General features: G+C 52.8%; 1 protein-coding gene across 1 annotated transcript in view; it reads right to left on the bottom strand.

Moving 5' to 3' along the window:
* LOC141047103 (uncharacterized) overlaps nucleotides 1-16,160 on the bottom strand; it is a 93,866-nt gene that overhangs the window by 42,023 nt on the left and 35,683 nt on the right. Inside the window, 1 exon segment of the mRNA XM_073542066.1 lies at nucleotides 6,758-6,763. Within this exon segment, the coding sequence (XP_073398167.1) occupies nucleotides 6,758-6,763 (6 nt within the window).

The following is a 16,160-nucleotide window of genomic DNA, read 5'->3' as shown; positions in this document are numbered from 1 at the left end:
AGCACAGGTCCCCAATAGGCAGCACAGGTCCCCAATAGGCAGCACAGGTCCCCAATAGGCAGCATTGGTCCCCAATAGGCAGCATTGGTCCCAAATAGGGAGCAAAGGTCCCCAATAGGCAGCACAGGTCCCCAATAGGCAGCACAGGTCCCCAATAGGCAGCACAGGTCCCCAATTGGCAGCATTGTTCCCAATAGGCAGCATTGGTCCCCAATAGGCAGCATTGATCCCCAATAGGCAGCATTTGTCCCCAATAGGCAGCATTGATCCCAAATAGGGAGCACAGGTCCCCAATAGGCAGCACAGGTTCCAATAGGCAGCACAGGTCCCCAATAGAATCATAGAATCGTAGAGTTGGAAGGGACCTCCTGGGCCATCTGGTCCAACCCTCTGCTAAAAGCAGGATTCGCTAAATCATCCCAGTCGGATGTCTGTCCGGCCTCTGTTTGAAGACTTCCATTGAAGGAGAACTCACCACTTCTCGTGGCAGCCTGTTCCACTCATTGATCACTTTAACTGTCAAAAAGTTTTTTCTAATATCTAATCTGTGTCTCCTCCCATTCAGTTTCATCCCATTGCTTCTAGTCTTTCCTTGTGCAAATGAGAATAAAGTTGATCCTTCTACAATCTTGGCTGGTTCTGGTCGCTGTTTCCCACTTCCCACCCAATGCCCTAAATACTGAACCTCTGCTTTGCCCACATGACACTTGTTTGGGTTCAGGGTGATTCCGGCCTGGTGGATCCTGTCCAATACTGTCTCTAGGTGATTTAGATGCTCTTCCCATGTCGCACTGTAGATGGCGATGTCGTCCAGGTAGGCACAAGCATAGTCCTGGAGACCATCCAGAAGCCGGTCAGCCAGCCTTTGGAAGGTCGCCGGAGCATTCTTCATCCCGAATGGCATAACTCGGAACTGGAATAAGCCGAACGGGGTGACAAATGCCGACTTGGGAATAGCGTCAGGACTAAGGGGAATCTGCCAGTAGCCTTTGCATAGATCGATGGTGGTCAAATACTTTGCCCCCGCCAGCCGGTCTAACAACTTATCCCACACACGGCATGGGGTATGCATCCGTCACTGTTTTCTCATTGAGCTTACGATAGTCTACACAAAACCGTGTAGTCCCATCCTTCTTGGGCACTAACACTACGGGAGATGCCCAGGGACTATCTGACAATAGGCAGCATTGGTCCCAAATAGGCAGCATTGTTCCCAAATAGGCAGCATTGTTCCCAATAGGCAGCATTGTTCCCAATAGGCAGCATTGTTCCCAATAGGCAGCATTGGTCCCCAATAGGCAGCATTGGTCCCAAATAGGGAGCACAGGTCCCCAATAGGCAGCACAGGTCCCCAATAGGTAGCATTGTACCCAATAGGCAGCACAGGTCCCCAATAGGCAGCACAGGTCCCAAAAGGCAGCACAAGTCCCCAATAGGCAGCATTGTTCCCTATAGGCAGCATTGGTCCCCAATAGGCAGCACAGGTCCCCAATAGGTAGCACATGTCCCCAATAGGCAGCACAGGTCCCCAATAGGCAGCATTGGTCCCTATAGGCAGCACAGGTTCCCATAGGCAGCACAACTCCCCAATAGGCAGCACAGGTCCCCAAAAGGCAGCACGGGTCCCCAATAGGTAGCACAGGTCCCCAATAGGCAGCACAGGTCCCCAATAGGCAGCACAGGTCCCCAATAGGCAGCATTGGTCCCCAATAGGCAGCATTGGTCCCAAATAGGGAGCATTGGTCCCAAATAGGGAGCAAAGGTCCCCAATAGGCAGCACAGGTCCCCAATAGGCAGCACAGGTCCCCAATAGGCAGCACAGGTCCCCAATTGGCAGCATTGTTCCCAATAGGCAGCATTGGTCCCCAATAGGCAGCATTGATCCCCAATAGGCAGCATTTGTCCCCAATAGGCAGCATTGATCCCAAATAGGGAGCACAGGTCCCCAATAGGCAGCACAGGTTCCAATAGGCAGCACAGGTCCCCAATAGAATCATAGAATCGTAGAGTTGGAAGGGACCTCCTGGGCCATCTGGTCCAACCCTCTGCTAAAAGCAGGATTCGCTAAATCATCCCAGTCGGATGTCTGTCCGGCCTCTGTTTGAAGACTTCCATTGAAGGAGAACTCACCACTTCTCGTGGCAGCCTGTTCCACTCATTGATCACTTTAACTGTCAAAAAGTTTTTTCTAATATCTAATCTGTGTCTCCTCCCATTCAGTTTCATCCCATTGCTTCTAGTCTTTCCTTGTGCAAATGAGAATAAAGTTGATCCTTCTACAATCTTGGCTGGTTCTGGTCGCTGTTTCCCACTTCCCACCCAATGCCCTAAATACTGAACCTCTGCTTTGCCCACGTGACACTTGTTTGGGTTCAGGGTGATTCCGGCCTGGTGGATCCTGTCCAATACTGTCTCTAGGTGATTTAGATGCTCTTCCCATGTCGCACTGTAGATGGCAATGTCATCCAGGTAGGCACAAGCATAGTCCTGGAGACCATCCAGAAGCCGGTCAGCCAGCCTTTGGAAGGTCGCCGGAGCATTCTTCATCCCGAATGGCATAACTCGGAACTGGAATAAGCCGAACGGGGTGACAAATGCCGACTTGGGAATAGCGTCAGGACTAAGGGGAATCTGCCAGTAGCCTTTGCATAGATCGATGGTGGTCAAATACTTTGCCCCCGCCAGCCGGTCTAACAACTTATCCCACACACGGCATGGGGTATGCATCCGTCACTGTTTTCTCATTGAGCTTACGATAGTCTACACAAAACCGTGTAGTCCCATCCTTCTTGGGCACTAACACTACGGGAGATGCCCAGGGACTATCTGACAATAGGCAGCATTGGTCCCCAATAGGCAGCATTGGTCCCAAATAGGCAGCATTGTTCCCAATAGGCAGCATTGGTCCCCAATAGGCAGCATTGGTCCCAAATAGGGAGCACAGGTCCCCAATAGGCAGCACAGGTCCCCAATAGGTAGCATTGTACCCAATAGGCAGCACAGGTCCCCAATAGGCAGCACAGGTCCCAAAAGGCAGCACAAGTCCCCAATAGGCAGCATTGTTCCCTATAGGCAGCATTGGTCCCCAATAGGCAGCACAGGTCCCCAATAGGTAGCACATGTCCCCAATAGGCAGCACAGGTCCCCAATAGGCAGCATTGGTCCCTATAGGCAGCACAGGTTCCCATAGGCAGCACAACTCCCCAATAGGCAGCACAGGTCCCCAAAAGGCAGCACGGGTCCCCAATAGGTAGCACAGGTCCCCAATAGGCAGCACAGGTCCCCAATAGGCAGCACAGGTCCCCAATAGGCAGCATTGGTCCCCAATAGGCAGCATTGGTCCCAAATAGGGAGCAAAGGTCCCCAATAGGCAGCACAGGTCCCCAATAGGCAGCACAGGTCCCCAATAGGCAGCACAGGTCCCCAATTGGCAGCATTGTTCCCAATAGGCAGCATTGGTCCCCAATAGGCAGCATTGATCCCCAATAGGCAGCATTTGTCCCCAATAGGCAGCATTGATCCCAAATAGGGAGCACAGGTCCCCAATAGGCAGCACAGGTTCCAATAGGCAGCACAGGTCCCCAATAGAATCATAGAATCGTAGAGTTGGAAGGGACCTCCTGGGCCATCTGGTCCAACCCTCTGCTAAAAGCAGGATTCGCTAAATCATCCCAGTCGGATGTCTGTCCGGCCTCTGTTTGAAGACTTCCATTGAAGGAGAACTCACCACTTCTCGTGGCAGCCTGTTCCACTCATTGATCACTTTAACTGTCAAAAAGTTTTTTCTAATATCTAATCTGTGTCTCCTCCCATTCAGTTTCATCCCATTGCTTCTAGTCTTTCCTTGTGCAAATGAGAATAAAGTTGATCCTTCTACAATCTTGGCTGGTTCTGGTCGCTGTTTCCCACTTCCCACCCAATGCCCTAAATACTGAACCTCTGCTTTGCCCACGTGACACTTGTTTGGGTTCAGGGTGATTCCGGCCTGGTGGATCCTGTCCAATACTGTCTCTAGGTGATTTAGATGCTCTTCCCATGTCGCACTGTAGATGGCGATGTCGTCCAGGTAGGCACAAGCATAGTCCTGGAGACCATCCAGAAGCCGGTCAGCCAGCCTTTGGAAGGTCGCCGGAGCATTCTTCATCCCGAATGGCATAACTCGGAACTGGAATAAGCCGAACGGGGTGACAAATGCCGACTTGGGAATAGCGTCAGGACTAAGGGGAATCTGCCAGTAGCCTTTGCATAGATCGATGGTGGTCAAATACTTTGCCCCCGCCAGCCGGTCTAACAACTTATCCCACACACGGCATGGGGTATGCATCCGTCACTGTTTTCTCATTGAGCTTACGATAGTCTACACAAAACCGTGTAGTCCCATCCTTCTTGGGCACTAACACTACGGGGGATGCCCAGGGACTATCTGACAATAGGCAGCATTGGTCCCCAATAGGCAGCATTGGTCCCAAATAGGCAGCATTGGTCCCAAATAGGCAGCATTGTTCCCAATAGGCAGCATTGGTCCCAATAGGCAGCATTGGTCCCCAATAGGCAGCATTGGTCCCCAATAGGCAGCATTGGTCCCAAATAGGCAGCATTGTTCCCAATAGGCAGCATTGGTCCCCAATAGGCAGCATTGGTCCCAAATAGGGAGCACAAGTCCCCAATAGGCAGCACAGGTCCCAATAGGCAGCACAAGTCCCCAATAGGCAGCATTGTTCCCTATAGGCAGCATTGGTCCCCAATAGGCAGCACAGGTCCCCAATAGACAGCACAGGTCCCTATAGGCAGCACAGGTCCCCAATAGGCAGGCACAGGTCCCTAATAGGCAGCATTGTTCCCTAATAGGCAGCACAGGTCCCCAATAGGCAGGCACAGGTCCCTAGTAGGCAGCACAGGTCCCCAATAGGCAGGCACAGGTCCCTAGTAGGCAGCACAGGTCCCCAATAGGCAGGCACAGGTCCCTAATAGGCAGCATTGTTCCCTAATAGGCAGCACAGGTCCCCAATAGGCAGGCACAGGTCCCTAGTAGGCAGCACAGGTCCCCAATAGGCAGGCACAGGTCCCTAGTAGGCAGCACAGGTCCCTAATAGGCAGCACAGGTCCCTAGTAGGCAGCACAGGTCCCCAATAGGCAGGTACAGGTCCCTAGTAGGCAGCACAGGTCCCTAGTAGGCAGCACAGGTCCCTAGTAGGCAGCACAGGTCCCCAATACGCAGCACATACAGACAGTAACTCACTGACCCGGCGTTGGCCTGTGTACCAGATACACAGGCGACAGGCTGCGACGCGTCTGACTCTGTAGAAGAAGACTGTCACTGTAATCCCGTGGCCGCGGTTGAGGCCTCCTGGATGGCCAGGCCCCGCACCGCCCGTCCTGCTCCTCCGGCCTCCGGGTGTGCGCAAATCACCGGTCCGTCACGCTGCCTGGGCTCAGCTCACATTGACTTGACAAGTCTGGGCAGTGGCGGTGACTCCTCCAGCGAGCTCCAGTTACCCGCCAATGCCGCACTGCGCGCGGGAATCAGTGCGCGGGGCGGGGGCCTCCGGGGTGTGCTGTGCTCTGTCCAGTAGTCAGAGACAGAGCAGAGAACGACCCGACGTATCAATGCGCGGTATCCGGCGCGGCGGGCGGGACTAGGAAGCAGAGCAAGAGTCCTCCTCTGCTCCTGCTCCTTGCCGGCTGCACTGCAGGAACATCAAAGTACCGGATCGCGGCTGTGAATCTCCCCGGTTCGGGGAACTGGCTGCTTTTTTAACAACCGGTTCCACCGAACCGGGGAGAACCCGCTGAATCCCACCCCTGGGCAGGGCCGGCTCCAGGTTTTTGAGGGCCCCGGGCGAAAAAGTCTCAGTTGGCCCCCCCTTAACACATACCACGACTCATGCCGTGGTGACGGCCAAAAACGGACTTCTCTATGTGTGGATCACACGGACACGCATGTGATCCACACGGACACTCGCTCTGTGGCAAAACACGTTCATGTGATGGAGGCTACTGATTAGTAGTGTACGCATGAAAGAAAGAAGAGAGGGGAAATAAAGAACAGAGAAAGAAAGAGAGAATGGAAGGAAGAACAGAGAAAGATACAGAGAGAGAAAGAAAGAAAGAACATAGAAAGAACGAACAGAGAAAGAAAGAAAATAAAGAACAGAGAGAAAGAAAGGAAGAACAGAGAGAGAAAGAAAAGAACAGAGAGAAAGAGAAAGAAAGAGGGTAAAGAAAGAAAGAACAGATAGAGAAAGAAAGAGGGGAAAGAAAGAACAGAGAGAAAGAAGAAAGAAAGAAAAAGAACAAAGAGAAAGAAAGAGTGGACAGAAAAAAAGAACAGAGAGAGAAAGAAAGAAAGAAAGAAAGAAAGAAAGAGAAAGAAAGAAAGAGGGGAATAAAGAACAGAGAGGGAGAGAAAAAAGGGGAAAGAAAGAACGGAGAGAGAAAAAGAGTTGACAGAAAAAAAGAACAGGGAGAGAGAGAAAAAGGAGGGGAAAGAAAGAACAGAGAGGTAGAGAGAAAAAGAAAGAGGGGAAAGAACAGAGAGGAAGAGGGGAAAGAAAGAACAGAGAGAGAGAGAAAGAAAGAGAGGAAAGAGAGAACAGACAGAGAGAAAGAACAGAGACAGAAAGAAAGAGAACAGAGAGCGAAAGAACAGAGAGAGAGAAAAAAAAGATTAGAGAGAAAGAACAGAGAGAGAAAGAAACAGAGAAAGAAAAATTCTATACAGATACTATAGCAGCCCAGCTCCCATTGTAGTGCCCACCTGAGCCTCCTGGTGAGGACATATCATGATCCGCTCACATGGCCGACATCCCCGATTCCAAGGCGATCCTGCTATCCGCGCTGTCAGAGGAGGACACGGTGATGGATCTGAAGCATTCCCTGAAGTGCCTCCATGGTTCCGTCACAATCTCCTACTGAAATTACCTAATTTCTGGTCAGCTTCCAGCACGTCACTTCCGGTAGAACGTTACGTGCAAGTTTTAAATTGCTCCTTGGGGCTCTGCTGTGTACTCCTGTGTCCCGCGGGGAAAGTAAGCTCCCGGCTGGGGCAGTCTCTCTCTCAAAATCGGGACTGTCTCGCTGGATCCGGGACAGTTGGGACTCGGGAGGTATAAATGCTCCCCACCATACACCTCGTACAAACACGGCTCCGCTTTGTATGCCTCGTACACACACGGCTCCGCTCCGTACACCTTGTACACACGCAGCTTCACTCCGTACACCCCCGGCTCTGCTCCGCTCCATAAACACACGGCTCAGCTCCGTACACTCAGGGCTCCGTTCCGTACATCTCGTACACACACGGCTCTGCTCCATACACCTCTTACACACACGGCTTCGCTCCGTACACCTCGTACACACACGGCTCAGCTCCGTACACACAGGGCTCCGTTCCATACATCTCGTGCACACACGGCTCTGCTCCATACACCTCGTACACACACGGCTTCGCTCCGTACACCTCGTACACACACGGCTCTGCTCCGTACACCTCATACACACACGGCTCTGCTCCGTACACCTCGTACACACACGGCTCTGCTCCGTACAACTTGTAAACCCCTCCTGACCCCACCCAAGAACACACACGGCTCTGCTACATCCACCTTGTTAAACCCCTCCCTGACCCCACACAAGTACACACACGGCTCAGCTACATCCACCTTGTTAAACCCCTCCCTGACCCCACACAAGTACACACACGGCTCTGCTACATCCACCTTGTTAAACCCCTCCCTGACCCCACACAAGTACACACACGGCTCAGCTACATCCACCTTGTTAAACCCCTTCCTGACCCCACACAAGTACACACACGGCTCTGCTACATCCACCTTGTAAAACCCCTCCCTGACCCCACACAAGTACACACACGGCTCTGCTACATCCACCTTGTAAACCCCTCCTGACCCCACACAAGTACACACACGGCTCTGCTACATCCACCTTGTAAAACCCCTCCTGACCCCACACAAGTACACACACGGCTCTGCTACATCCACCTTGTTAAACCCCTCCCTGACCCCACACAAGTACACACATGGCTCTGCTACATCCACCTTGTTAAACCCCTCCCTGACCCCACACAAGTACACACACGGCTCTGCTACATCCACCTTGTAAACCCCTCCTGACCCCACACAAGTACACACACGGCTCTGCTACATCCACATTGTAAAACCCCTCCTGACCCCACACAAGTACACACACGGCTCTGCTACATCCACCTTGTTAAACCCCTCCCTGACCCCACACAAGTACACACATGGCTCTGCTACATCCACCTTGTTAAACCCCTCCCTGACCCCACACAAGTACACACATGGCTCTGCTACATCCACCTTGTAAAACCCCTCCCTGACCCCACACAAGTACACACACGGCTCTGCTACATCCACCTTGTAAACCCCTCCTGACCCCACACAAGTACACACACGGCACTGCTACATCCACCTTGTTAAACCCCTCCCTGACCCCACACAAAGTACACACACGGCTCTGCTACATCCACCTTGTTAAACCCCTCCCTGACCCCACACAAGTACACACACGGCTCTGCTACATCCACCTTGTTAAACCCCTCCCTGACCCCACACAAGTACACACACGGCTCTGCTACATCCACCTTGTAAAACCCCTCCTGACCCCACACAAGTACACACACGGCTCTGCTACATCCACCTTGTTAAACCCCTCCCTGACCCCACACAAGTACACACACGGCTCTGCTACATCCACCTTGTTAAACCCCTCCCTGACCCCACACAAGTACACACACGGCTCTGCTACATCCACCTTGTAAAACCCCTCCCTGACCCCACACAAGTACACACACGGCTCTGCTACATCCACCTTGTAAACCCCTCCTGACCCCACACAAGTACACACACGGCTCTGCTACATCCACCTTGTAAAACCCCTCCTGATCCCACACAAGTACACACACGGCTCTGCTACATCCACCTTGTTAAACCCCTCCCTGACCCCACACAAGTACACACACGGCTCTGCTACATCCACCTTGTTAAACCCCTCCCTAACCCCACACAAGTACACACATGGCTCTGCTACATCCACCTTGTAAAACCCCTCCCTGACCCCACACAAGTACACACATGGCTCTGCTACATACACCTTGTAAACCCCTCCTGACCCCACACAAGTACACACACGGCAATGCTACATCCACCTTGTTAAACCCCTCCCTGACCCCACACAAAGTACACACACGGCTCTGCTACATCCACCTTGTTAAACCCCTCCCTGACCCCACACAAGTACACACACAGCTCTGCTACATCCACCTTGTTAAACCCCTCCCTGACCCCACACAAGTACACACACGGCTCTGCTACATCCACCTTGCTAAACCCCTCCCTGACCCCACACAAATATACACACTGACACACGGCTCAGCTCCGTACAACTTGTAAACCCCTCCTGACCCCACCCAAGAACACACACGGCTCTGCTACATCCACCTTGTAAAACCCCTCCCTGACCCCACACAAGTACACACACGGCTCTGCTACATCAACCTTGTAAACCCCTCCCTGACCCCACACAAGTACACACACGGCTCTGCTACATCCACCTTGTTAAACCCCTCCCTGACCCCACACAAGTACACACACTGACACACGGCTCTGCTCCGTACAACCTGTAAACCCCTCCTGACCCCACCCAAGAACACACACGGCTCTGCTACATCCACCTTGTTAAACCCCTCCTGACCCCACACAAGTACACACACGGCTCTGCTACATCCACCTTGTAAAACACCTCCTGACCCCACACAAGTACACACACGGCTCTGCTACATCCACCTTGTTAAACCCCTCCTGACCCCACACAAGTACACACACGGCTCTGCTACATCCACCTTGTTAAACCCCTCCTGACCCCACACAACTACACACACGGCTCTGCTACATCCACCTTGTTAAACCCCTCCCTGACCCCACACAAGTACACACACGGCTCTGCTACATCCACCTTGTTAAACCCCTCCTGACCCCACACAAGTACACACACGGCTCTGCTACATCCACCTTGTTAAACCCCTCCCTGACCCCACACAAGTACACACACGGCTCTACTACATCCACCTTGTAAAACCACTCCCTGACCCCACACAAGAACACACACGGCTCTGCTACATCCACCTTGTAAACCCCTCCTGACCCCACACAAGTACACACACGGCTCTGCTACATCCACCTTGTAAAACCCCTCCTGACCCCACACAAGTACACACACGGCTCTGCTACATCCACCTTGTTAAACCCCTCCTGACCCCACACAAGTACACACACGGCTCTGCTACATCCACCTTGTAAAACACCTCCTGACCCCACACAAGTACACACATGGCTCTGCTACATCCACCTTGTAAACCCCTCTTGACCCCACACAAGTACACACACGGCTCTGCTGCATCCACCTTGTAAAACCCCTCCCTGACCCCACACAAGTACACACACGGCTCTGCTACATCCACCTTGTTAAACCCCTCCCTGACCCCACACAAGTACACACATGGCTCTGCTACATCCACCTTGTTAAACCCCTCCTGACCCCACACAAGTACACACACGGCTCTGCTACAACCACCTTATAAACCACTCCAGACCCCCCACACGTACACACACGGCTCTGCTACAACCACCTTATAAACCACTCCAGACCCCCCACACGTACACACACGGCTCTGCTACATCCACCTTGTTAAACCCCTCCTGACCCCACACAAAGTACACACACGGCTCTGCTACATCCACCTTGTTAAACCCCTCCCTGACCCCACACAAGTACACACACTGACACACGGCTCTGCTCCGTACAACTTGTAAACCCCTCCTGACCCCACCCAAGAACACACACGGCTCTGCTACATCCACGTTGTTAAACCCCTCCTGACCCCACACAAGTACACACACGGCTCTGCTACATCCACCTTGTAAAACACCTCCTGACCCCACACAAGTACACACACGGCTCTGCTACATCCACCTTGTTAAACCCCTCCTGACCCCACACAAGCACACACACGGCTCTGCTACATCCACCTTGTTAAACCTCTCCTGACCCCACACAAGTACACACACGGCTCTGCTACATCCACCTTGTTAAACCCCTCCCTGACCCCACACAAGTACACACACGGCTCTGGTACATCCACCTTGTTAAACCCCTCCTGACCCCACACAAGTACACACATGGCTCTGCTACATCCACCTTGCTAAACCCCTCCCTGACCCCACACAAGTACACACACAGCTCTGCTACATCCACCTTGTTAAACCCCTCCTGACCCCACACAAGAATACACACGGCTCTGCTACATCCACCTTGTTAAACCCCTCCCTGACCCCACACAAGTACACACACGGCTCTACTACATCCACCTTGTTAAACCCCTCCTGACCCCACACAAGTACACACACGGCTCTGCTACATCCACCTTGTAAAACCCTCCTGACCCCACACAAAGTACACACGGCTCTACTACATCCACCTTGTTAAACCTCTCCCTGACCCCACACAAGAACACACATGGCTCTGCTACATCCACCTTGTTAAACCCCTCCCTGACCCCACACAACTACACACACGGCTCTGCTACATCCTCCTTGTAAACCCCTCCTGACCCCACACAAGTACACACACGGCTCTGCTACATCCACCTTGTAAACCCCTCCTGACCCCACACAAGTACACACATGACTCTGCTACATCCACCTTGTAAACCCCTCCTGACCCCACACAAGTACACAAACGGCTCTGCTACATCCACCTTGTTAAACCCCTCCCTGACCCCACACAAGTACACACACGGCTCTGCTACATCCTCCTTGTAAACCCCTCCTGACCCCACACAAGTACACACACGGCTCTGCTACATCCACCTTGTAAACCCCTCCTGACTCCACACAAGTACACACACGGCTCTGCTACATCCACCTTGTTAAACCCCTCCCTGACCCCACACAAGTACACACACGGCTCTGCTACATCCTCCTTGTAAACCCCTCCTGACCCCACACAAGTACACACACGGCTCTGCTACATCCTCCTTGTAAACCCCTCCCTGACCCCACACAAGTACACACACGGGTCTGCTACATCTACCTTGTAAACCCCTCCTGACCCCACACAAGTACACACATGGCTCTGCTACATCCACCTTGTAAACCCCTCCTGACCCCACACAAGTACACACACGGCTCTGCTACATCCACCTTGTTAAACCCCTCCCTGACCCCACACAATTACACACACGGATCTGCTACATCCTCCTTGTAAACCCCTCCTGACCCCACACAAGTACACACACGGCTCTGCTACATCCACCTTGTAAAACACCTCCTGACCCCTTACAAGTACACACACGGCTCTACTACATCCACCTTGTAAACCCCTCCTGACCCCACACAAGTACACACACGGCTCTGCAACATCCACCTTGTTAAACCCCTCCTGACCCCACACAAAGTACACATACGGCTCTGCTACATCCACCTTGTTAAACCCCTCCTGACCCCACACAAATACACACACGGCTCTGCTACATCTACCTTGTTAAACCCCTCCCTGACCCCACACAAGTACACACACGGCTCTGCTACATCCTCCTTGTAAACCCCTCCTGACCCCACACAAGTACACACACGGCTCTGCTACATCCACCTTGATAAACCCCTCCCTGACCCCACACAAGTACACACACGGCTCTGCTACATCCTCCTTGTAAACCCCTCCTGACCCCACACAAGTACACACACGGCTCTGCTACATCCACCTTGTTAAACCCCTCCCTGACCCCACACAAGAACACACACGGCTCTACTACATCCACCTTGTAAACCCCTCCTGACCCCACACAAGTACACACACTGCTCTGCTACATCCACCTTGTTAAACCCCTCCCTGACCCCACACAAGTACACACACGGCTCTGCTACATCCACCTTGTAAAACCCTTCCCTGACCCCACACAAGTACACACACGGCTCTGCTACATCCACCTTGTTAAACCCCTCCCTGACCCCACACAAGTACACACACGGCTCTACTACATCCACCTTGTAAACCCCTCCTGACCCCACACAAGTACACACACGGCTCTGCTACATCCACCTTGTAAAACCCCTCCCTGACCCCACACAAGTACACACATGGCTCTGCTACATCCACCTTGTTAAACCCCTCCCTGACCCCACACAAGTACACACACGGCTCTGCTACATCCACCTTGTAAAACCCTTCCCTGACCCCTTACAAGTACACACACGGCTCTACTACATCCACCTTGTAAACCCCTCCTGACCCCACACAAGTACACACACGGCTCTGCAACATCCACCTTGTTAAACCCCTCCTGACCCCACACAAAGTACACATACGGCTCTGCTACATCCACCTTGTTAAACCCCTCCTGACCCCACACAAATACACACACGGCTCTGCTACATCTACCTTGTTAAACCCCTCCCTGACCCCACACAAGTACACACACGGCTCTGCTACATCCTCCTTGTAAACCCCTCCTGACCCCACACAAGTACACACACGGCTCTGCTACATCCACCTTGATAAACCCCTCCCTGACCCCACACAAGTACACACACGGCTCTGCTACATCCTCCTTGTAAACCCCTCCTGACCCCACACAAGTACACACACGGCTCTGCTACATCCACCTTGTTAAACCCCTCCCTGACCCCACACAAGAACACACACGGCTCTACTACATCCACCTTGTAAACCCCTCCTGACCCCACACAAGTACACACACTGCTCTGCTACATCCACCTTGTTAAACCCCTCCCTGACCCCACACAAGTACACACACGGCTCTGCTACATCCACCTTGTAAAACCCTTCCCTGACCCCACACAAGTACACACACGGCTCTGCTACATCCACCTTGTTAAACCCCTCCCTGACCCCACACAAGTACACACACGGCTCTACTACATCCACCTTGTAAACCCCTCCTGACCCCACACAAGTACACACACGGCTCTGCTACATCCACCTTGTAAAACCCCTCCCTGACCCCACACAAGTACACACATGGCTCTGCTACATCCACCTTGTTAAACCCCTCCCTGACCCCACACAAGTACACACACGGCTCTGCTACATCCACCTTGTAAAACCCTTCCCTGACCCCACACAAGTACACACACGGCTCTGCTACATCCACCTTGTTAAACCCCTCCCTGACCCCACACAAGTACACACACGGCTCTGCTACATCCACCTTGTAAAACCCCTCCTGACCCCACACAAGTACACACACGGCTCTGCTACATCCACCTTGTTAAACCCCTCCCTGACCCCACACAAGTACACACACGGCTCTGCTACATCCACCTTGTTAAACCCCTCCCTGGCCCCACACAAGTACACACACGGCTCTGCTACATCCACCTTGTAAACCCCTCCTGACCCCACACAAGTACACACACGGCTCTGCTACATCCACCTTGTAAAACCCCTCCCTGACCCCACACAAGTACACACATGGCTCTGCTACATCCACCTTGTTAAACCCCTCCCTGACCCCACACAAGTACACACACGGCTCTGCTACATCCACCTTGTAAAACCCTTCCCTGACCCCACACAAGTACACACACGGCTCTGCTACATCCACCTTGTTAAACCCCTCCCTGACCCCACACAAGTACACACACGGCTCTGCTACATCCACCTTGTAAAACCCCTCCTGACCCCACACAAGTACACACACGGCTCTGCTACATCCACCTTGTTAAACCCCTCCCTGACCCCACACAAGTACACACACGGCTCTGCTACATCCACCTTGTAAACCCCTCCCTGACCCCACACAAAGTACACATACGGCTCTGCTACATCCACCTTGTAAACCCCTCCTGACCCCACACAAGTACACACACGGCTCTGCTACATCCACCTTGTAAACCCCTCCCTGACCCCACACAAGTACACATACGGCTCTGCTACATCCACCTTGTAAAACACCTCCTGACCCCACACAAGTACACACACGGCTCTGCTACATCCACCTTGTAAACCCCTCCCTGACCCCACACAAGTACACATACGGCTCTGCTACATCCACCTTGTAAACCCCTCCTGACCCCACACAAGTACACACACGGCTCTGCTACATCCACCTTGTAAACCCCTCCCTGACCCCACACAAGTACACATACGGCTCTGCTACATCCACCTTGTAAACCCCTCCTGACCCCACACAAGTACACACACGGCTCTGCTACATCCACCTTGTAAACCCCTCCCTGACCCCACACAAAGTACACATACGGCTCTGCTACATCCACCTTGTAAACCCCTCCTGACCCCACACAAGTACACACACGGCTCTGCTACATCCACCTTGTAAACCCCTCCCTGACCCCACACAAGTACACATACGGCTCTGCTACATCCACCTTGTAAAACACCTCCTGACCCCACACAAGTACACACACGGCTCTGCTACATCCACCTTGTAAACCCCTCCCTGACCCCACACAAGTACACATACGGCTCTGCTACATCCACCTTGTAAACCCCTCCTGACCCCACACAAGTACACACACGGCACTGCTACATCCACCTTGTAAACCCCTCCCTGACCCCACACAAGTACACACACGGCTCTGCTACATCCACCTTGTAAACCCCTCCCTGACCCCACACAAGTACACACATGGCTCTGCTACATCCACCTTGTAAACCCCTCCTGACCCCACACAAGTACACATACGGCTCTGCTATATCCACCTTGTAAACCCCTCCCTGACCCCACACAAGTACACACACGGCTCTGCTACATCCACCTTGTAAACCCCTCCCTGACCCCACACAAGTACACACACGGCTCTGCTACATCCACCTTGTAAACCCCTCCCTGACCCCACACAAAGTACACATACGGCTCTGCTACATCCACCTTGTAAACCCCTCCTGACCCCACACAAGTACACACACGGCTCTGCTACATCCACCTTGTAAACCCCTCCCTGACCCCACACAAGTACACATACGGCTCTGCTACATCCACCTTGTAAAACACCTCCTGACCCCACACAAGTACACACACGGCTCTGCTACATCCACCTTGTAAACCCCTCCCTGACCCCACACAAGTACACATACGGCTC

Source organism: Dendrobates tinctorius, unplaced genomic scaffold (assembly GCF_039654945.1).
Source record: "Dendrobates tinctorius isolate UK_male_01 unplaced genomic scaffold, ASM3965494v1 ptg000126l, whole genome shotgun sequence".
NCBI lineage: Eukaryota > Metazoa > Chordata > Amphibia > Anura > Dendrobatidae > Dendrobates > Dendrobates tinctorius.
Note: the sequence above shows the minus strand (reverse complement) of the source record. Positions and strands in the feature narration are given on the sequence as shown.